At 44.7% G+C, this 22,279-nt stretch overlaps 2 protein-coding genes and 1 long non-coding RNA gene across 3 annotated transcripts in view; 2 read left to right on the top strand and 1 right to left on the bottom strand.

Annotated features, from left to right (window-relative positions):
- The window catches only part of LOC126518320 (uncharacterized), a 467,293-nt gene extending 463,714 nt beyond the window's left edge, over window positions 1-3,579 (top strand). Inside the window, exons 14-15 of the transcript XR_008609658.2 lie at window positions 1,222-1,358; window positions 3,495-3,579. The gene's annotated coding sequence lies outside the window, so the exon portion shown is untranslated. The remainder of the gene's footprint in view (window positions 1-1,221; window positions 1,359-3,494) is intronic.
- On the bottom strand, window positions 3,338-15,966 carry LOC126517404 (uncharacterized). Its single transcript, XM_050167113.3, has 4 exons — window positions 15,363-15,966; window positions 13,016-13,358; window positions 4,819-5,083; window positions 3,338-3,779 (listed from the first exon to the last, which is right to left on the bottom strand). Exons 1-4 carry the CDS (start codon window positions 15,573-15,575, stop codon window positions 3,491-3,493), a joined length of 1,110 nt encoding a protein of 369 aa, XP_050023070.1. The 5' UTR covers window positions 15,576-15,966; the 3' UTR covers window positions 3,338-3,490.
- On the top strand, window positions 4,990-22,279 carry LOC129381486 (uncharacterized). Its single transcript, XR_008609660.1, has 3 exons — window positions 4,990-5,104; window positions 6,985-7,296; window positions 22,030-22,279. It is a non-coding gene; the product is annotated as an uncharacterized lncRNA (long non-coding RNA).

The following is a 22,279-nucleotide window of genomic DNA, read 5'->3' as shown; positions in this document are numbered from 1 at the left end:
GCAAAGCAAGTTTAGAGCTCTTGAACTGCTGTCGCACTCACAAGCTCACTCCGATCTGTGTGCGCAGTCTGCAAGGAACTGGACTCGTGACTTTTATTCGGCTGAATCTTGCTGCCGCGAGGTCAATGCCCGGAGCGCCTTTTCGAAGAACGGATGTTTGCTAAACACCGAGAGTGCCTATATATACTCCTCTCTTTCCACGAAGTGATGCAACGGGACGCCGTGCAGAATGCGCTGTCGTTTCGTTTTAGCGAGCAACGCTAACCTTGTAGCTGCATTTCGCTCGAGCGTTATCGACGTAGACATCTCCGAAAGCGTCACCGGTGGTTTGGGTTGAAAGCCTCTAATGGCTTACGATGAGGCAACTGAAATATTGACATCTGCGTTTCATCCTTTCTACGTGCATTACGCGTCAGAGTGTGGCAGAAAGACGTGAAGTGCCGCATAATGGAGCGCATTTTCTGAGGACGTTTGCGAAATAGTGAATCGCTACTGTTAGAGAAATTGCGAGAAAGTTTCAACGCGCGTTCCAATAGCAATTTTTCCGCAGGTTCAGTGCTCCCCATTCTAGGTGAAGGAAAGATATGGGACCGATGAACGTCATTGCCGATTCGAACAAACATGACGGCTCATTTGTTTTTGTTTTTTTAATAGATAAAAAGGGGAGAGTACGATATTCTTATCCTGCTTTCGCAGACGGATGCTACAACCCAGACGTTCAGAAGGCTTCAGAATAGGCTGGCAATTTTTTGCGTAGGCTTCCGTGGTTTAGGTTGATACTGCGGTGTCCTTATTTCGAGGAATATGTAAATTGGGTTCCGTGCCATACCTCTCTGGAATCGTCTTTCGCCCTGACTACCCCGGTGAAAATGAGACAAGTTGAGCTTTTATACAGGTATCACTTGACTTAATATGGCAGACACAAATTGAGCCTAAATGGGAATGACAGTTCAGCGAAAGGCCCATTCACGGGAAGTTGGTATCAGCTAACGCAGAAGAGCAATATGTTCCAACTGTATATCCATTTACCAAGCGTTTCTTTTCTTAAGTATTATGACTTGCTCTCCTACACGCCAACTTTTCTACGCCGTCTTGATTGTTCATCCAACAGTTAAACGTTCTCGCTCGCAGCTTCTTTAGCTACGGTCCCCATATTAGACCTTTAAGCTCGAAGTCTCTCTTTCTTTACCCTTTTTCCTGCTTTCCTTTTCTTTTTTTCAGTGATTCTCTGCCGGCAACACCTGCGGCTCTAATCAGACCATTCAAGCGAGCCTGAAAGTCTGATGCCTTTCCGCAAACTTCGTTTACGCATAAGTGTGCTTCGTTTATACCTGGCGGAAAGCAAGCACCATCCGCAGGTGAGCCCGTGTCATCCACACTAGCCTCCGCTCTGCTCTGCTTTTATGCGCGCTTCATTACAGGACGCTTTGTCGTTCGTTCAACCGTGATCTCTTTCACCGAGGTCCGTGCTCTTTCTTTAATAGCTGCACAAGATCGTTACTGAAGAACAAGGACCTGTGAACGCTGTTCAGCGTCACACGTGTAGACCCGCCATTCAGCACAGTGGTATTAAGCCGCACCCTCCGCAAGCACTTTAAGGGCACACGTCGAAAACAGCAATTTTATTAGCCGAGATAATCATACAGAGCACCCTATGCTTTCCAGAAAGCTCGATATCCAGCATTTTATTAACAAATGTATTATACAACGCGCTTTTTTCAAACATGCGGAAAGCATGCACTGATCTATTAATAAACTAAAGCTTGCTGATCCATCGCTCGTTCCGACCGCCAAAGTAGTAGTTTTAATTATCTGTTCTTGTGCGTCAAAGAGGTTTTTGTTTCATGCACGGTATATGTTGTTATGTGAGATAACGGGACACGAACATCGAGTTGGCCTTAGCGTTGCTGGTGTGCGGGAGTATACATGGTGTCCCCATGGCATAGTAACTAGCCACGTGGCCAAATTGGTTTTACGTTTAAATTTGTGAATCGTGACATTCGGGTGCCAAACATCATGGCGCATGGAGTTTGACGGCCAGATCAATCGCTTTGTCGCAGTGTGCCCAAGCAGCGCTTTTACAAAGCGTTCTCTGGTGACAGTGCCCGCTGTATTGTATATTTCAACACTTACCGTTGCTTTCTGATTTTATTCTGTTTTTGATTTCATTTTATTTCGCTTTGACGCTAATATCTTACCTACCTTCAGTCAATTTCTCGCTAATGTGGAAGCTTGCATGAGACACAGCGATCCGTCTGCGTCTTTCTCCGTCTGGTGTCCCGTCGTGTTCCGCTGTCCCGACTGCCATAGAATCTAATGGGTATGCTCCCGAGTAGCTTAGTGATTTTGACGTCACCGCTTTTATTACGTCAGCCTTATTAATGGAGATTTCGGACCAGTAGCGTAACGTCATGGATTGGAGTGAAAAGGCTTTGTGCTATCTAGGTGGCGTTGCTTAATTCGTTTCTCCAGTACTGGGCTTATGCACCGCTGTAAACCTGATGTTACCGATACACGGGGCCCTATTGGGGCGGAAGCGTTTCCTACCAGCACACGTCTCGGTTAAGACGCATGAACGATATGAAAAGTAGCGTTGGCGTACTTAATCAACCTACTATCACGCGCGACAGCACACACCGTCGCTTGGCTTCCGTGCTGAAGCTGACACGTCGTTAAAATACACACGATGGGAGTCAAAAACGGTGTGTGTACAATCCCGCTACTTTCCGCGTGTTTACCAATCTAAGATTTTGGCTCTACGAGAGTATTTGGACGTTTTCTAATGTCCACTCAAATCTGCCGGCATATACCGATGCTAAAATGTGAGTCTGCGGCGCTGTGCAAACCTACAGAAGAGACATCCTGCAATTCCTCACTCTGGTGGGCTTGCGCGTCTGTCCTTTGCTTTCTGGGATGCTCCTAGGCATTCGAAGCGCCTTGCTCGCTATGCTAATGACACACGCCAATTCAACAAGTGTTACTGATGAAAAGGTTTCACTTTTCTTTTTCTGCCGCAAGTATCGCACTCCTGTCTATAAAGCTGTTCATTTTAGATTCAAGACTGTTTTAACAGCTTCTCGCAGAAATGATATATTCGACACTAAAATTGTATGAATGTGGACTTATTTGGATAACCAAATAGTTTTTTTTTTTCATGGAACCACAGTTCATAGTTTTTCACAGAAACACTATACACTGCGACCGGAAACGTCTCGCACCTGTAGAGCAGTTAAGTGTCGATACGACTTCGTGCAAGACAGTGCCCACTGTTTCTCTCACTCTTGTTAAAAAAAGCTATGCCAAAGTTAACTGTGGCATTTCACAAAAACATCACAAAGAGAAACCAGAATTTTTCTTTATACCACAGTCTTGTCTGTGCGCAGGCGATTCTACCTTCATCAGGAAAGCTGCCCAGTCTTTCAGCCGTGTGTTCTGTAAAACCAAATCGCACATCGCTGAAGAATTTGGTTCTCCATATCCGGTTTCTCCTCTAGGCCCGCCACGGACCCGTGATGCGTGTCACGGGCTGCTGCTGGGACGCGTCCTCCGAGGCACCGCGCAGGCGCAGTAGCTTCCCAGTCTTGGTGACCCACACCGAAGGCGTACGTGTGCTACGACCACGATTCTTCAGCACGAAGGGCAGCGTGCTACCGAGGATGCAGGATATGCAGCAGGCAACAGCCATGAGCAGCATCAGGAGGATCATCTTGGTGTAGGCGCTGCTGGGGTAGCTGTCACGTGTGGTCTCTATGATGACGCTCTCGACAGTATCCGGCGACCTGCGTGACGTTACGCGAGTGACAGGTGCGATTGCTTCTGCAGAATTGAACATGTTTGCTATCGCTTTCGTGTTTGGCAAGTAAGAAAGTTCACGTGATTGAAACGCGATATTGGCACGTCGCGCCACCTGACGACCGACGCCTTTTGCGGCACCGGTGAGCGCCAGGTGATCGCTGAGAGAGGCCGAATGCAGTGACAATGTGAAACATTGTCATTGCATTCGGCTTCTTACTTTTATCTCATGCAGAAATACATCAGCTCGGTGTCCCCAGTTCGCACCTGTGGCGTAAAAATGGCCGGCAGTCATGCGCTCCCTGTATCGCGTTTCAACCGCTGAGTAATGTTTGTTTGTGTGCCTGGTCTTCATGAACAATGTTATTTGCGCAGCGCTTGGAACGAGAACTGATGGACGACTGACACAAGCGTCTTGATCATGAATTGTAACCAACTAGTCCAAACCAGTATTATGCAGGTTTCAGGTTTTCTCGCTCAATACGAACATTTTTTGAGCTCCTGTCGCACGAAAGCTTTGCGATCCGAAGTAGTGTGCTCGAGGATATGAACATTTGATACCGAGAATTCTCCGTAAAAAGCTAATTAGAAAAATTCATAATGCAGTGGGCGACATCGCAAGGCGTCTCCAGTTGCAATAAATTTTACAACCAACAAAAGTTTTGAGGTAAGCACACTGAATCTTGTAAAAGGCGCCTGTTTTTCTACTGACACTTAAAAAAACGTCTTCATGAGGAGTGTGCGAAATTTTAACTGAGCAATTTCGGCCCCCCTTTTCGTGAACTATCGCATACATCCAAGTGAAGCAAACCCCAGAATTCCTTTTAGGTAGCTATGCTGTGCTAACCCACTGGCTTCAATTCGTAAATAGAATTTAGTAATATTTGCTATGGTTAGTTTCGAAGATAATAATAAAAGCATGCTGGCCTCCAAGTGAACTACTGTATGTGTGTGGGTGTGTGTGTTTGTGTGCGTGTGTGTGGGTGTGTGGCCAATCAGCTGCCTGGGCAAGCACGAATGACTCACCTGGTTGGTACGACAGCTCTGTCGCTCGCGACATACTGTGCAGGAAACGCTTCGACAACCGAGTATGCACTGCGGTTCCTTGGCAGATCCGGAAACGGCCTCATCCCAGGGGACAGCCTCGACAGCAGACCGCCTCTAGCGGCTCCCGTGGCATTCCTTTTGACAGCACCAGCCGGGTTTGGGATGACGATCATCTCGAAGATGCTGAGGACCCCTTCCTCAGGCTTGCTCACAGTAGCGTTGATTCCATCTTTCTTCGGCAGCCCTGCACATGGTTTAATGAATGGTAAAATATCGCTTAAACAAAGCACCATAACAGCCATAGTAACGCTCACACGTGTATTAAAAAAAGGTCTTCTGAACAGCTTTCTTATTGAATACAAAGTCTTCTTAGCTGACTTTACGCGGGTTTGACATATCTGGGTATCTTGTAACCAATTGCAGAAAAAAACTACCCTTTATATCTTCCAGAGTGTCGTAGCTAGTCGCAAATGTTCGGAAAATGTAGGTCTCAACAGGACAAGAAGCGATAATTTGTCTCAGGGAAGATAAGATTAACGTGGTGCGCGTAATGCATTAAATGCAGCTGAAAATGAACCGCATTGCACTAAACGCCTGTAAAGGGTGCACCACCGCAAATATAGACGTGCTGAGGCAAAGCCGCGGTGTGGCTCACTTTTGTGGAATGGAGCGAGTTCGCTTGCGCTTGTGCGAGGGAATAGTGTGTGGAAGGCGGGTAAAATATTCTTCAAGACAATAGTGCGTGGTAGAGTAGGTAAAATTAAGTGTAAAGGAGCAATAACGCCATTATAGTAAAGAACTCGTGACATTCCACCACAGAGTGCGTTATCTACGGCATTTGCGCATCTGTCCTCTTGGTCAAAGAAGGAAAGGTCAACCAAGTGTCGATGCTAAAGAAGACAATGTCGATGTATTTGCGCATAAAATACGATACGAATAAGACAGGAAATGAGCGAATAATGAACATGAAAAAGAGACACACAGAATGCAGAGGTACCAACATTACATCATCGAATCATTTGAGCTACCACGTACGTCGATCTTCTCTTGTTTAGTGTCGACACTTGAGTAACCCTTTCTTTCTCTTTTAAGTCTGGACTATAGATTAACACAAGCTCGCTATCTAATCCACGCCGCTGTCATCCTGTATTTCTCAGAATATTACGCCTAATATATTTTGTTGCGTCGCTCGTTGAGGTAGTCCATATTCAAGTTTATGTTATGGCGATGAAGTCGATATCAGCAGGCCATGTAATACTTAGGGCATATAGCCGGTGTTCTGGCTGTTACAGTTAGAATGAGTGCCAAAGAAAGGGTGAAGTGCAGTCGAGAATGACCGAAAACTAGCTGCTGTGATGGAATCGGGAAAGTTGTAGGCATATGGTGTCGGCGGGCGCAATACACGGGTAATTGGAAATCGCTGGTAGAGGGAGGCACTCGTCTTGCAGTGGTGCAAATGTAATTGCCATGACTAATGAAATGGCGGAGATTATCGCGATTACAGCAACTCTGATAGAGTATGCTTTCACAGAATCTTGTATATTGCACTGTCAACACGTGGGGCAGCTTCCGTAGGGCATTTTACCCGTCGAAAAATTCATTCACGTTTAAAACTGTTCGAACGAGTGAGAGTATAGTTCATCGCAAAATGAGCTGCTAAGCGATAAATTTGGCGCTTGCGCGGGTTTCTGTCATTCGACAACATTCGATGAGGCGTTTCACCGTCAGTTGTATGAAGCCTTTTATATATAACTTTACTCGCAGGTAAAATGCATTGCTGAAGCGGCCCTTTTTATGCGTATCTTACTCTTCCCAAGCTGAATTCCCAGGAGTTTTATAAAGTTATGCGGGACATACTACAAGAAATATTGCGGTTCTTCGAGCACTGCCTGCATTTAACAATGCGGCTTTGATGACTCGATGCGAGTGTTCGTTCTTTGCCCCTTGAGAGAAAAAAATTATGGTCACGCCTTCTCATCTTTATCTTCTGACTTTGTTTAGAATGCTACCTTTGTATATTTCTCCTGCACTTGATGGGGTTTTCCAAAGAGTAGCACTTCATATTTGCGACGCGTTAAGTCCATAACTGGGCCCGGCAGCGCAGTTGCCATGGTGGCATCTAACCCTTTCGTCTTCCTTGTGCAGCTTTACTTCGTCCTGCTGTCTTCCGTGGCTGGGGTGCGCACGGACCATCTAGAACACGCCAGCTTCGCGTAGGCCGACCAGACCAGCGCGCAAGCTATCATGGTCGAAGATTTGCACGTGCAGTATGGTTTTCGCGATTCACCATGGAACTGAAGGATACGCCATTCGACAGCGCCTGCGCAGCTACACGGCCAACATGCAGCGCCTCACCAGAACACCTGTATAAAAGGCCTCTCTCCACACTACGGCTTCATTGGATACGGCAGTGCAGTTGCGATGGTGACATCTAACCCTTTCGTCTTCGTTGTACAGGTGAGAAGACATGGTTTATGCTTTCGGTCAAACGACCTGTTTCTAGTAATCCTGTCGTACCCACTGACTCGCCTTTCGATTGATTCGATCGGTTGTATATTGATTTGCATCGACATCACATTGTATTTGAGAGAACTACTATGGTTGTGCGGTGATATATAGAGTCTAACTCAGGACCTGACATAAACCGAATTGCCAAACTTGAGGACATAGCCGCTGATATTGAAGATATTAAAAAGGGACGCCTCGTTCAGATGGATCAAGAGTTAGACGTGTGAGATAAATGAGATAACATACATGAATGTGCGCTTGCAGAGGCTTGGAGAGAGAGCTGAAGACCCAGAAAATCGGAGCTGACGAGGAAACCTATCAGTATATGGCCTCACGTAAACAGAGGGAGAAAGCAGTGAAAGCCTAGAAGTGGCTGTGAACGACAACATAATTAAGAACATTCTTGGTCGTGAACCCGTTGGTATGAGGGCATCCACCGTTTAGGTAGATATTCAAAAAATAAAACCAGAAGAGTCATGTTCAGGCTTCTCGACACTAGACAGAAGACTCAGATATTACGAAAAGCTACAAGCTCAAAGGTTTGTCTATTGGAGAGGATTTCAGCCGCAAAATTCAGCAGACTAGAAAGAAACTCTGGGATAGTGCAAAACCCAACCGGGAAAAACACCAGAATGTATCTTTATCATATGATAAGCTCTACTTTAATAATCGCGTATTTGTTTCGGATCACGAAAAAATGAGAGGGTGTTACTAGAAAAGGACATAGAAAGAAATCGTCCATCAACCCCAAGTCAAACAAACATGAGACCCTAACAAAGAAACTTGAGACCCTAACAGTGCTTAAGATAAATGCGAGAAGTATAGTAAACAAAATGTAACTCCTGGAAGGACTGTTACTAGAACAGGATCGCGATATGGTGGCCATCACTGAAGCCTGGCTATCACTGAAGCCGCCAGGTTACTCTGTTATTCGTAAAGATAGGCTGTGTCGTAGTGGTCGCGTGGTCCTGCTTCTTAAGAATGATATTCCATTCGTTCCACTCACTGAAGTTTCCAACGCGGAGGCTGTATTTTGTAAAATATTGTAGAGTGACACCGGTATATTTGTTAGTTGCGTCTATCAAAATCCTACTAGTGGATCCGAAGGCGTGCTTGCCTTGCAGGAGTATATGCAGTTCCACGTTCGTACCAGCGGAGTGATCCTCATGGGGGACTTCAATTTACCAGACCTGAACTGGAGTACCATGCACTACACTACAGCCACATCCGCACCACTTACGGATCTAATGCTAAATTTCAACCTCTACCAGGTAGTCGACCAGCGAATTCGCTCACAAGGCTCTACGATTAGCATACTTGATCTTATACTCATAAGTGACCATTTCCCAAATTACCCAATTGAGATGGCAATAGTCGGTGGTATATCTGACCACGACATACCTAAATATTAGCTCTTGCTAGAAGGCAACGTACAGAAGCTGAACCTGCAGCTGGCTGTGCTTGATTTTCGTAGAGTAGCTCATGACCGTATTCTTCCTCACCTGGCACACGAGTTTGATGTTTTTCTCCAAGTAGCTTCAGAAACGTGTTGTTAAGTCAACACTTTGTGGCATCAATTTAAGTCCATCGTGCTACACTGCACCACAAACTCCATCCCGATGAAACGTCACAAACCACAAAATAAAAACCCGCGGATACAGCGTGAGGTCCTGCAAGCGAAGCGTAATGTAAAAAGACTTAGACGTAATAGTTCTACGGAAACCCCGCAAGGTAGAGAAAAGTAATTAATGAAGGGAAAATCCATCCAATCATAGCAAGAAAAGCCTCGCAGCGGCGAGGCTTTTCTTTCCCCACATTCCCCAACTTCGTTACCAACAAGCCACACAGGTTTCGGAAATATTTCGCCCGTGCTCAGGTGTGTCACCTGAACGGTCTCTAGAAAATAAAACGACTCGAGCGAACACATTCAACAACTTTTTCTTTTCAGTTTTCATTTCAAATAATGGCTTACTTCCCTACCTACCCTGTCCGCCTAAAACCATCGATTCATTAAACATTACTAACGTCGGAGTTCTTAATCTATTGCTTAATCTCCACATCAAGAAAGCTAATGGGCCAGACAATATCCGAAATGAGTTTTTAAAAACGTATGCAGAATGGTGTAGCCAATGCCTTGCCATTATATACCGCAAATTACTCGCGTCCGCAGAACTACCAGATGACTGGAAAAAAGCGAAGGTGATTCCTATACATAAATCCGGCGACAGGAACGAACCTTCTAGCTACAGGCCAATCTCACTTATCAGCACATCTTGTAAAATATTGGAGCATATCTTCAAACACATCACTATATTTCTGGAGTAATAACATATATTAATACCTCAACAACAAGGATTTAGAAGTGGCCTCTCAACGGTAATACAACTAAGCGAAGTGGTGCATAACCTTGCGCTCAATCTAAACAACTGAAGGCAGACAGACATGATCCTCCTCGACTTCAGTAAAGCATTTGATAGTGTAAGCCATGTAAAATTAGTTGCAAAACTAGAGGCTATGATCGGGGATGGTTAGATTACTGCATGGATAAAATATTTCTTATCGCATTGAACACAGTATGTTATTGTAGATAGCACCCCTTCCAGGTTTGTAGTCACCTCTCGGTATTCCCCAAGAATCAGTATTGGGCCCATTGCTATTTTTGATCTTTATTAACGACATTACTGCAAACATTGAAAGTGACATTAAGCTCTTCGCGCAAGATTGTATTATTCGTAAAAAAATGGTCAGTTACGCAGACCACTTATTTATTAAACAGAGCACACGACTTGGTGTCCAGTTGGTGTAAAGAATGGCAAATGTCAATTAACACCATTTAATCTGTATGCATGTCCTTTGCGTCAAAAAAGAAGCCCTCGGAATTTTCTTACGCTCTCGGTGGCACTTGCCTGAATAAAGTAAATTACCGCAAAAACCTAGGTTTGACATTCTCTTTTGACCTTTCATGGAACTTACATATTAATAATATTACCTCAGTCGCATCACGCGAACGTTTTTTAGACGATGTTTACGCCTTGCACCGAAGCGCACCAGATAACTAGCCTACACAACTTTTGTTCACCCAGTATTAGAATACGCTAACATCATCTGGTTTCCGCACACATCAACTAACATATCAAAACTAGAAGAGGTGCAAGGAAAGGAAAAGCTGTGAGGTTCATCTTTAACCTATACAGGTCCTGTGAATCCCTTAGCTGTTACAGGTCTTAAAACACTATCTGTTAGGGCCAGACAAGCCCGCTTAAAATACATCTACCAACTAATCCATGGCAGTCATAAGATAGACCGAGCTAAGTACGTTACGTTGTCTACATCACGTGTATCGCGAAAAAAGCACCCATTTACACTAAACCACTGCAGTGTTCGCAGTGACACGTTCACGTTTACACTTTTCCCACGTGCGATCAAAGAATGGAATCTCCTCCACTCAGATACAGTTTCCTCTCCGTCACTTTCATCGTTCGTGAACCTACTAGAGACATCAAACACAGAAGACGCCACTTAACACACCCACATATATTAACTAATACTTATTTCTGCGCGTCGAATTTATGTATTTCAAGCCCAAACTGATCACTTCTGCGCTGTTATCTGTTAGATGTATTACTTCTCTAACATTACATTGGTCATTAATTCACTAGTTTTATATAAATTCTAGTAATAATATATTTGTTGCTGAGCCATATTGTTATACCAACCAAAGCATTGTATCTCACATCGTCACTGGTGATTTCTGAAGTAGTTAAGAAGCTTTTTCTCTTTTCTTTTTTTTTACTGTACCATGTAACATGACCTGTTTGTTTCTTTATGTAAAACTGTCCTGTACAATGCCCACCCACCTGCTTTGGCCTCACTGAAATTGGCAGTAGCACTAATTAATTAATTGATCATGTATAGGCTACATGGTTCATGGGTAATAGTTCACACGTAAATATCCATAATTGTTGCCGTAGATGGCACATACGTCTGGTGCCATGATTTGACGCCCTTTGCTAATCATCATCATCATCATCATGAGCCTGTTTACGCCCACTGCAGGGCAAAGGCCTCTCCCATACTTCTCCAAATACCCCGGTCATGTGATAATTGTGGTCATGTTGTCCCAGCAAACTTCTCAACCTCATCCGCCCACCTAACTTTCTGCCGCCCCCTGCTACGCTTCCCTTCTCTTGGAATCCAGTCCGTAACCCTTAATGACCATCGGTTATCTTCCATCCTCATTACATGTCCTGCCCATGTCCATTTCTTTTTCTTGATTTCAACTAAGATGTCATTAACTCGCGTTTGTTTCCTGACCCAATCTGCTGTTTTCTTATCCCTCAACGTTACACCAATCATACTTCTTTCCATAGCTCGTTGCGTCGTCCTCAATTCAAGTAGAACCCTTTTCGTAAGTTTCCAAGTTTGTGGCCCGTAGGTGAGTACTGGTGAGACACAGCTGTTGCTAATAAGAAGCGTCAACTCATTCAACAAATAGCACTGCGCTCTGTCAGACTATAAAATAAATACAAGCAACACCGCACGCTCGTATCTCCCCCTGACAATGGCGTTGTTCGTTGCCGCTTTGAGCGAGTTAGGTACGGTGTCCACGACATATTGATATCCTAAGTAGCGCTAGAAGTACAAGTGCTGACATCAGAAAGACAACACGCAGTGACAACGTCGAACTGTTCATTTCGAGATGCGTACAAATTTTGATACTTAGTTATTGCCCATGTCACCTGGGTCGTGACATCAAGTCAAAAAATGGCGCAGGTGGAAAACGTTTTCAAGCCTTCGTGTCTGGTATCTTGTTCACTTGTTCAGTCACTCGTTCAGAGTCAAATGGCCAATTTGTCTTTCTGGCCCCAAATGCTGGCGAGGCTATTAAAGATGAACAACCAAAATTCCACTCACAAACAGAGGGAGCAAACGTAAAAAAATAATTTCTTGCATGTGTGGCACACGCTGTCTACCGCATACTATTGTCATGCGGTAGATATTACCGGCTACGGAAACATAACAACTACATCAAGAAATCTTACAGTGCTTGGCCTGCGTTTCACCGTACAGAGTGGAGGAGAACGTTTTTGTTGAGTTGAGGGTGGAGCCAGTGAAACGGTTAACGCTTGAGTGTATCGAAGCAGCTAATATTTACAACAGACAAGTGTGTGAGCACTGCTTCGCCATCACTGTATGTAATTCCATCTGTAATTTTTCTGTAAGATCGCATTTTCAAAATTTGCTTACGCTAGAATTGTTCGTAACAGAACATTTCAGCCAATCCTAATGCTGAACATACCCTTAGTGAAGCTAGCTGGCCAATAGCAAGAAGCCCTTACTATCGAAAAGATTTGTGAATTCGGCCCCTGGCATTCTTGAATGGTCATGTACGCGCGCCATCTTTTGACATGATTTCGAGCCCCCTTATACATGCAAAAGAGACCAGCATAAAAATTTTTACATCTCTCGTAACGAGCAGTCGGAAGTTGGCGCTGTCTGTCAGCTTTCTTATTACTGTCCTTGTCCTTTAGGGGCTACTTAGGATCCCAGTGTAACGGATCAACTACTAGGAATTCTAGCCACGACACATTATACATCTCACACCCCCTCCCTCATTAAGCATGCACATTCCGACCCTTCTGACAAATTCTAAGAAAGCGAAGCATACCTGTCTTCAGAACACCCTCTTCGTTCCTGCCGGCGACCGGCTTCCGAGGCAGTGGCACGGGCGGCGCGGCCATGAAGTTGTTCCAGAAGTACTGCATCAGGTCCACGTGTCGGGGACCTCCGCCGAAGCGTGAGAGAGGAGACGGCGGCTCAGCGAGGCCTGAAGCAGAGGAGAGAACGCTGTTGACCTTCTTCGACTCGGCATTGGTCTCGTGGTCGCCGGCGCTGTCATGGCCGCCATCCAGCTTCTTGGCTCTTTCCGTGGCCCCGGCGCCCTTCTCGGCGACGGCAGGCAGACCGAAACCCTCAACGACGAAGGGCTCGATGATAGGTTCCATCTTGAGCTGCAACGGAGTAAGGACAAGTGTGCTTGCGATAGGTGTGAACGCTTCGTTGATGCAAGCCGCAACCTGCATATGAGCTCCTTATCACCGTCCCGCCTTCGCCATGGCCTCCCGTTTATGCCCTCGGCCAGCTGCTCTCGCAGACCTGCCGCACACGTTGAGGAATTGTCCTGCACTGCCTCTCATGAAGGTGTCACTGAATGTAAGAAGTGGGGCTACACCGAAGCCAACCGTCTGACTGCCATCTGTGGATCTGTTTCAGACCGTAGACTCCTGTTGGACTTTATTTACACATAACTTTCAAAAGAAAAACAATGTGCTTGTTGTGGTTATTTCTCGTTATACTTTGGAGGAGTGACGAGGCTTTCTTTATTTTACTTGATTCCGATAAACTTTCTCACACATTCAATACCCTTATAGAAAGCCACCCAGTTCGAAATGACGATCGCTTAGGGAGAAAATCGGACGCCATTGCTCGAGGTCGCCAGAAACGTGTTTGTTAGGTCGACGTCCCAAGGCCTGATTGGAACTCTCAAACTTCATTGAAGATTTGTTACATGGGAACATTTATTTAGCATGTAACTTACGACTCTAGTAATAGAAAAATCGAAACAATTTGTCTATACCGATTAGCAACATATTTAACTGTTGTTTATCCACCATGAATCGTATTATCAGATGAAGTATTCGAGAACGTTTGAAGCATGCCTGCGCTAAAGAGAATTTGGTTTGGCCTATTTTTTATTTGCGTCCATGGCCTCCTTCCCTCTCGATTTTACAAGTTGAGTCGGCGCATTCGAAGAACGTACATTCCATGAGAAACGTTTAAAGCCACTGCTGGCGTGACATCGCCTGTCGTAAGGCATCGCAGTGATACTCCTGTGAAACATTCGCAGCAAACAGCAAATTGCGGAAACTGTGGAACTGTGGATTCAATTCTGGGACCGAATTGAATCCCCACTATTCGCAAACACGAATCGAATAGTGTCCTACTCGATTTGGAATAGGACACTATTCCATTCGAGGACCGAATACTGTACAGTACAGGACGGGGATCGTCTTGTACGGGGACTGAATACTGTACTGGACCGCATACTGTACAATTCGATTCGAGGACCGAATCGAACAGTACAGTATTCGAGTTGATATTGGAAAGTTTAGAATATGCGCGCACTTCGCTACTCATTTCTTTTACCACAGCATTTTGCCATTTGTCAGTGCACCGTTTTCTATAATATGGCCATGTTCCAACTATAGGCCCCCCACCTCCCGCCGCCACCTATGTGGCTGTGGCGCTGCACTACTAAGGACAAGGTCTGGGGTTCGATTCACATACATGGTGGTCGCGTTCACTTGGGAAAGGAATGCGAAAAGCTCCCGTGTATCGTACATGGTGTTCCGGTTCACGATCCTCAGGCGGTCAAAGTTATTCTGGAGTCCCCCTTGTTAGGGCGCGCTTCATAATCATATGCTCGTCTCATCGAGTAAAACCCACATTTTCTTTCCCTAAGCCAACCACTCACTTTCTTGAATCTCAGTCTGTTCCCGACTTTACGTGGACCCGTATTAGGAACAAATTCATCGCACGAACGTCCACCATGAAGGCGGTTGTCGCTGTCGGGCTAGCCCATTCACAGCGCTTAAGGAGCACATTAAAGAACCCCAAGTTAATAAATACTGAGTCCAACGCCATACGGCGTCCCATAGCCACAGTATTGCACTGGAATGCTAATCCCCAAGAATAAATGAATTGCGCAAATAATTTCCAACTTCACTTTTGCCATTTAGACAGCATGTGATAGGTTGATTGACAGTGATTACGGTAGGTATTTCCAATTTCACTTTCGCCACTTAACAGAGCGAGAGAGATTGATTGACAGAGCCTGTTGATCGCGCTTGTAACTGTCTTGCGCTCGGCTGACACCCGAACATCCGTCAGCAGTGCAAGAGAGAGGGAGCAGGGACGAAAAGAACGACAAGAAACGGGAAGCTGGCGTGCCATACCTTGTTCATCACCTCGCTGCGGTCCTCTCGGAAGGACCGCTTCGCGGGTCCGCCCAGCTGAGAGAGCGCCACCTCGCGCACGAGGGGTTCCACGATCCTCTCGATGATGTTGGGATGGTGGGGCTTGACGCTGTCGCCGCGGACGCCCGCGTAGAAGGACGCGATGGCCACGGCGACCACGATTCGTAGAGCTTGCCTTCTGTCGGAATCCATGGTAGCAGGCGTAGCGGGCGACTAGAGCGGCTTCTCGCGTCTCTGCCGGCGCCGCCGCAGGCTCCGAGATGCTCGGTCTACCGCTTCTCGTGCCGCCGACGTTTGGGCACCTCGAGGCTCTTCACGCAAGAGCTCGGCTTCTTCGGACTTGGTGAAGACCCACAGAGGTGCACACGGCGCTCAAAACATGGCGGCGCGTCGAGCTCTCCGTGGCCACGAGCTACCGTTCCATCCTTCTTCGTCGTTTCCTTTTGCTTCCTCTTTCAGTAACAGTAGTGCCGTAGTTACTCGAAAAAGAAAGGTCAAACACGAATATAGGTCGACTCCTACATATTGGACTCCTTGTAAAATTAAAAAAAAAAAAGTTCCTGCAGAACCAGCCGTGGGTTAGTATCACCGCTAGTCGTTCCTTCTTTTCTTTCTTTTTTTTGTGTGGATTACAAGAAATCAATCAATCAATCAATCAATCAATTTTATTTACCAGAAACAAAAGGAACTGGAGGGACACCTGGGCAAAAAGCTGTCGCAGCAGCTTGACGGAGGCCCAGGGTCCCTTACATGGCAGTAGCACTCACATGATATATACACTGAAATCTTTATACACAACAAACATTACAATTTCGCACGTATGCATGAAGATGACATTTTACACTTGAATGCAAATGTACTAAAGTGCCACTATAAAGAAAGAAAGTAGTCACGCAAACCATTTTTATTTAGTGTAGCTGTGTGCTTATATTTGTTTAGTACAGTCGGTATATTATGTGTTAAGGACTGTAGGCTGTAATTGTTTCGGAACCATGGTACCTTCCACACCTCGGGGTTTCGTGTAGTATGTTTCGTGTGAGTGCAGAGTTCTAGCTGAGCAAGGGATGCAAAATAATTCTTAACATATTCAGATGAGAAGTAAATCGTTTCTAGTAATCTGTGTTCGTATAATTTATCAACGCGGTTTAGTCGGTATTTGAGAAATATATTATCTGTTGGTGAAAGCCGATTAACGTTATCTATATACCGAACGATTTTCTTTTGAAGTATTACCAGCTCTTGCAAGTTAGATTTAGATGTTGTAGCCCAGACAAGGTAAGAGTAATTTATATACGATAAGAAGAGACCATGGTATATTTGAAGTTTTGCTCTCGTAGGTAGAAATGTGCGACAACGTGCCATAGCACCGGTAACCGCAGAGAGTTTTCCGCAGAGATGTTTAATATGGGCATCCCAACGCAAATTAGAAGAAAAGTATACCCCTAGAATTTTAAATTCTTCAACCAGTTCAATGCGTTGGCTCTGAAAATAAATAGCATGATTAATGTTAAGTGGTTTATTTTTCGCGCGAAATATTAGAACTTTTGTTTTCTTTGAATTTACTTTAAGCTTATTTGTCTGTGTCCAATCGGACAAATTTGCCATAATTTTATTACATTTTTGCACAAGTTCATTCGCATCAGGACCTGAGACACACAGTGTGCAATCATCCGCGTACATAATAAATTGAGCCTCACTGTTTATGGTTACGATATCATTTATAAAAACGTTAAAAAAAAGTGGCCCAAGAATACTTCCTTGAGGCACACCACATACAATACTTAAGAGGGACGAGTTATGTTTATTAATGGAAACGTACTGACGTCGATGTTTCAGATATGATTTGAGTAATTCTAGCGGTTTCCCACGAATTCCATACAAACAAAGCTTCTGAATAAGAATCTCGTGATTGAGGCTGTCAAAAGCTTTACTGAAGTCTACAAAAATGCCGGCTGCGTAGTAGTTGTTTTCGAAGCTCTGCAAAACGTATTCTTTTAGCGCAAGAAGAGCCATTTCTGTGGATCTGTTTTTCCGAAATCCATATTGCGAATCAGTAAGCACACTCTGTTTATTGAAAAATTCCGTCATTCTAGCAAAAATAAGCTTTTCCATTCCTTTTGAAAAAATTGGGAGCACCGATATCGGTCGATAGTTAGAGGCAGTATTTCGATCACCACCTTTATAAATAACCGAGACTTTCGCGTGTTTCATTGCATCTGGAAAAATTGCAGTCTCTAAAATTAGGTTGTAAATGTGCACAAGCGGAGGTATAATGAATTGCAAAACATGTTTTATAGGTTTAATCTGCAAATTATTTATATCTAAAGCTTTACTGTTTTTCAGCCCCATGTACACACTGTATACTTCATATTCATCAGTAGGTGCAAAGAATGCGCTTTCGCGAACAGCATCGCTATGACAAACCACCCCTATGCTATCATTTCCTTCAGCCATATCGCTTTGTGCAGTTACGAAGTGGTGGTTAAAGTAATCGGAAAGCGCTGTGCCTGTTATCTCACGTGAGCCCAGCTTCATTGATGTCAATTGCGTGTCGTCCTTGCGGCGGCCTAGAACAAGATTAATCGTTTGCCACGCAATCTCTGGGCGTTGTCTAGAAACATTTGCAAATAAGTTCTCATAGTACGCCGCCTTTGCTTTTCTTAATTCAGCATTTAGCCTGTTTCTAAATTTTTTGAATGTTTGTAATGCTAATTCACACCGTGTGCGCAAGAAGGAATGATAGAGATTATTTTTTGTTTTGATCATTTTTGCAAGCTCATGAGTAACCCAAGGCTTTCTAACTTTTTTGGAATATTTAGCTGTCCTCATTGGAAAATTGCTGGCGTACATATCGGTAAAAGTTATAATGAATTCATTATATGCCTCATTTGCATCTGTTTTGTTCAAAACATGTAACCAATCGTGATTCATAACGTCATTCCTGAACTGCTCTAAACCTGCTTGTGTTATACGTTGATAAGTGAATTGTTGACAGGCGTCAGTTGCTTTCTTAGAGTCATCGGTGTAGATTAAAAATATAGGGCAGTGGTCGCTTATGTCAGACACCAATGTGCCTGTGTTGCATACAGTAGTAGATATATCAACAATGAATAAGTCAAGTAAAGAAGATGTATGACTTGTAATGCGTGTTGGTGTGGTGATTGTGTTTACAAAACCTGCAGACTGGAGGCACGTGTTCAGTTGGAAGGATGAGTTACTCTGTTTAAGTACATCTATATTAAAATCGCCGCCACACACAAGCTTCAAATTGTTCATGCTTACATAATCTAGGAATGGTTCAAAAAAATCTAGAAAAGTGACAACATTGCCGCTCGGTGGGCGATACACCAGACATATTATCCTGTTTTTACTCTTTACAGTGAGTATTTCGTAGTCATCTGTTACTGTCGTATAGTCTGGTACAAATTCATATTTTGCATAGCTTTCAACAAAAAGTGCAACACCCCCGCCTTTTTTGCTGGGCCGATTAATACAAAAGCGGTGATAACCTTGTAAAGTCAGCATAGTACAGTTACTGTAGTACCATGTTTCCGATATCATGATCACATTAAATGCACCGTGGATTTTCGTGCCGAGAAAGCGGTACATTTATTTGGGATTGAAACGTGGGCAATCATGCGACACACCGTGCTTGAATTTCCAGAAACTCGCCACGGTGCGATGTGAGATGCGCAGCAAATTTTGGGGACTCACGGGACCCGCTGCTTCTTTCCTCATTGTCAGCTTGAAGACGCATGCGCTTAGTTTTTATAAGCAAATTGTTGCTATGCGACGCTCCTAATGCGCCAAGTGTCGCAAGCCCTGGTTTGAACGAGATTATCCCACCTTTTCAGGGCGTGCGTCCGTGGTATATTACTTAGAGCATTGCATTTCTGTGCTGGTGGAGCAAGACTCGAAATTTTTTATTTATTTACATTTTTAATTATTTATGCTAGCAACTGGCGACACCTAGTGCCCCACGTTTGCCACAACCGGCCAGGAACTGACATACCGGTAAAGTGGGAAAAAAGCGAAGGAAAAGGATCGAGTAAAATATCAATAGAATATAGGTCGACAGACAACTTTTCAGAAAAGATAATAGCTTTTTTTCAGTAATCGTCAAGAGAATGCTAATTAACGTTGCAACCTTATTTGAAGGGTTGTCTCGAAATTGTTTCTGTTCTCAGCGCTTCATGATTTCTCGAAAGACGACTGCACTGCGGTTGTCCTCTGTCGTGTCTGTGCAACATATGTCGATACATATATTGCTTTATATGCTCTATAGATTAGTCAGCATCGCACAGCTAACAGTCTGTAGACTCAGTGCATCGAATTAGTCATGCTGTAATAGCTTTGCGTGCAATTGCGTTGCGAGTTCAAGAGGCTGAACAAATCTGTTGGGCCTATTTCCTTTAGTCTTCGTATGTGTATCATATTGCGTCATGTGTAGGTTATTTGATAACGGCTTGCAGAGAGTGTACGAAAAAAAAAAAAAGAAAGCTACATCAGTCCTAAAGGAATTGAAGACGCAGGCACCTAATGCACGACTGAAATCCACCATTGTACTAAACTGTACCACTCAGGCAGGTAGAATAATTCCCTATTGCCGAGTCGGCTTAGATTACTCGCTCGAAATTCCACTGAATATATTGTTGGTGTCTACTGCCACTGGTACTTCGTTGCTCCGGTACGCAGCGAGCTGCTGAATTCCGAGACCCTTCGTGAGAATGCTATTGACTGCAGGTCTGTTTAATTACATCACTTTTTATGCGGAAGCGTCAAATGGCTCACTGCGCGAAACAACCGGTGTCCCGCGTCTGTAGCAGCACCTAAATTCCTATTGGCTGCGATTCCACAGCACGAGCGCGCCTGGACGGAGCAGGACGGGCGAAAGAGTACACCTGCAGGAGCATTAGCGCGCCAACTTTTGTGTGAGGAGAGAGGGCATCGCCGCGACGCCAAATCAACTTCGCTCTCGCTCTCGGAAGCCGTACGTTACTTGGACGTACGTTACTTTCGTACATTCGTACGTGAATTGTCCGCGCTGGCGCTCGCCTGCATTCTAACCGCACCTCGGTAAGACCAAATCGAAGCGCGCCAAGGGTCTCGGCGTGCTCGCTCACTCGCGAGGAGTTCATTGCTCTAAGGACCTCTCCGTGGTGTTCAACTGGACATTAATGCTTTCGCGTTCACAACTCATAAGAAGTGCTTAGCTCTCCTGGCATTTTGCGTTCATAGTTATCAAGTGAGTGCCACCGCATGGGTATGTAAATAATAAATGCAATAGGTGTCCGTTTAAAATTAAACTCGAAATGGTCAGGAAAATCTGGTCGTCGTATAAAAATTGGTCTGGCCACAAATGATCAAGTAATACAGAACGCGTTATTCCTGGTGCATACAAATATCTACGACACAAAACTATATATGAAATGGCACCAAAAGTAAATGACAGATGTAAAAAGAGTCGCTTGTTAAATTTTCATGGAGTGATTGCTGTATGCACTCTTAAGGTAATGAGTAATCACTTCTTGCCGCAATCATCCAAACCTGTGCGCTGTAACAAAGGCTGGCATTTCACTTTGCCCGCAACACATTTCTTTATTGTCCTTATGTTGCTGAAGAAATGCGCCAAAGGATCCGGATGATTATCAGCGGCACCTTTTGTCAGCACCGCTGGGCGGTGTCCTCACCTTAATTATCATAGTGCAAGGGCACATCGAGGGCATCCTCAATCACGGATTTTGGTGTTCGCCTTTCAGGTTTCCGCATCATCGTCGATGCTTGCGTAGCTGATTTTTATTTGCAGAATCACCTCTTCCTTCTTTGGTAGCTGCCAGAGCTGCCTCCAAGTTTACCGATCAAGACCTCTTGCGGAAGTTCGAGTCAACCGAATTAGTGTTTCGTTTTGAGCTGATTTCTTCCCTTGTTGGCATATCGGAAACCAACTAAATGTACAGTGTTCCGTATATTCGAAAATTCGCTTTAACCGGGTTTGTCTTAACATTGGTTTACTCTACAAGAGAATGGTAGGGGTTGGAAAGTGGATGAACGGTGAGGGGGATGGGGGCAATTGAAATCACCGGGTATATGTTTAAAAAACCAACGCCAGTGCCACTTGGCACGGCCGCGCTCAAGATTTTAATGGCGTCGTTCCACATCCAAATGCCATTTCTGCATGCATGTTTGTACTAGATAATTCCGCTGCTCACATCTAATATAATTCATCTTTGCAAAGCATGAGGCAATCGTAACACCTGCACACCGATTTGCGTGATAATTGTTCGAAAACCGCCCCTCCTCTCCACCCTTCGTCAGTAGAGTGTGCAAATGGCAGAACTGCCTTGAGCAGTACGCTGCATTCATTATTTTTATTTATTGATGCATTGAACTAGCTCACTTCTTTAACGAGGCACTCAACAGAAGCATTGACATGTGGTGTATTGTGCTGCAGATGAATGAATGAATGAATGCAACCAAATCCTTCAATTTATTAAAAAGACATTCAAGAGAAACACTGAAGCGCAAAGTTACTGGGCAGCGAATAAATTATTGAATGATTGATCGTTCTCACTCGGTTTATTATGGAGGCACACTAAAGAAGCACCGATGTGCAGTGTGTCCTTAGTTTGCATACGTATGCTTGCAGCTCATCTAGACGCCGGCTGGCGGCGATTTCACGAAGACCACGAAGCAGCAGTGCCCTCCAAGGCCCAGACCCGCGGTGAGGGCCCCAGCCGCGGTCCTGTACCAAGGCACCACGGCCGAATACCACCGCCAACTCGTGGAGAGCGCTCAGGGAGGAGACAGAAGGAAGACGGCATGCAAGGCGCCAGTCACCCGTTGGTATTAAAGGAACAAATAAAGGAATATTCATAATAAAGCAACAAATAAAGAGA

Source organism: Dermacentor andersoni, chromosome 11, assembly GCF_023375885.2.
Source record: "Dermacentor andersoni chromosome 11, qqDerAnde1_hic_scaffold, whole genome shotgun sequence".
In the NCBI taxonomy this organism is placed as follows: domain Eukaryota; kingdom Metazoa; phylum Arthropoda; class Arachnida; order Ixodida; family Ixodidae; genus Dermacentor; species Dermacentor andersoni.
This window is presented reverse-complemented; position numbering and strand designations above follow the sequence as displayed.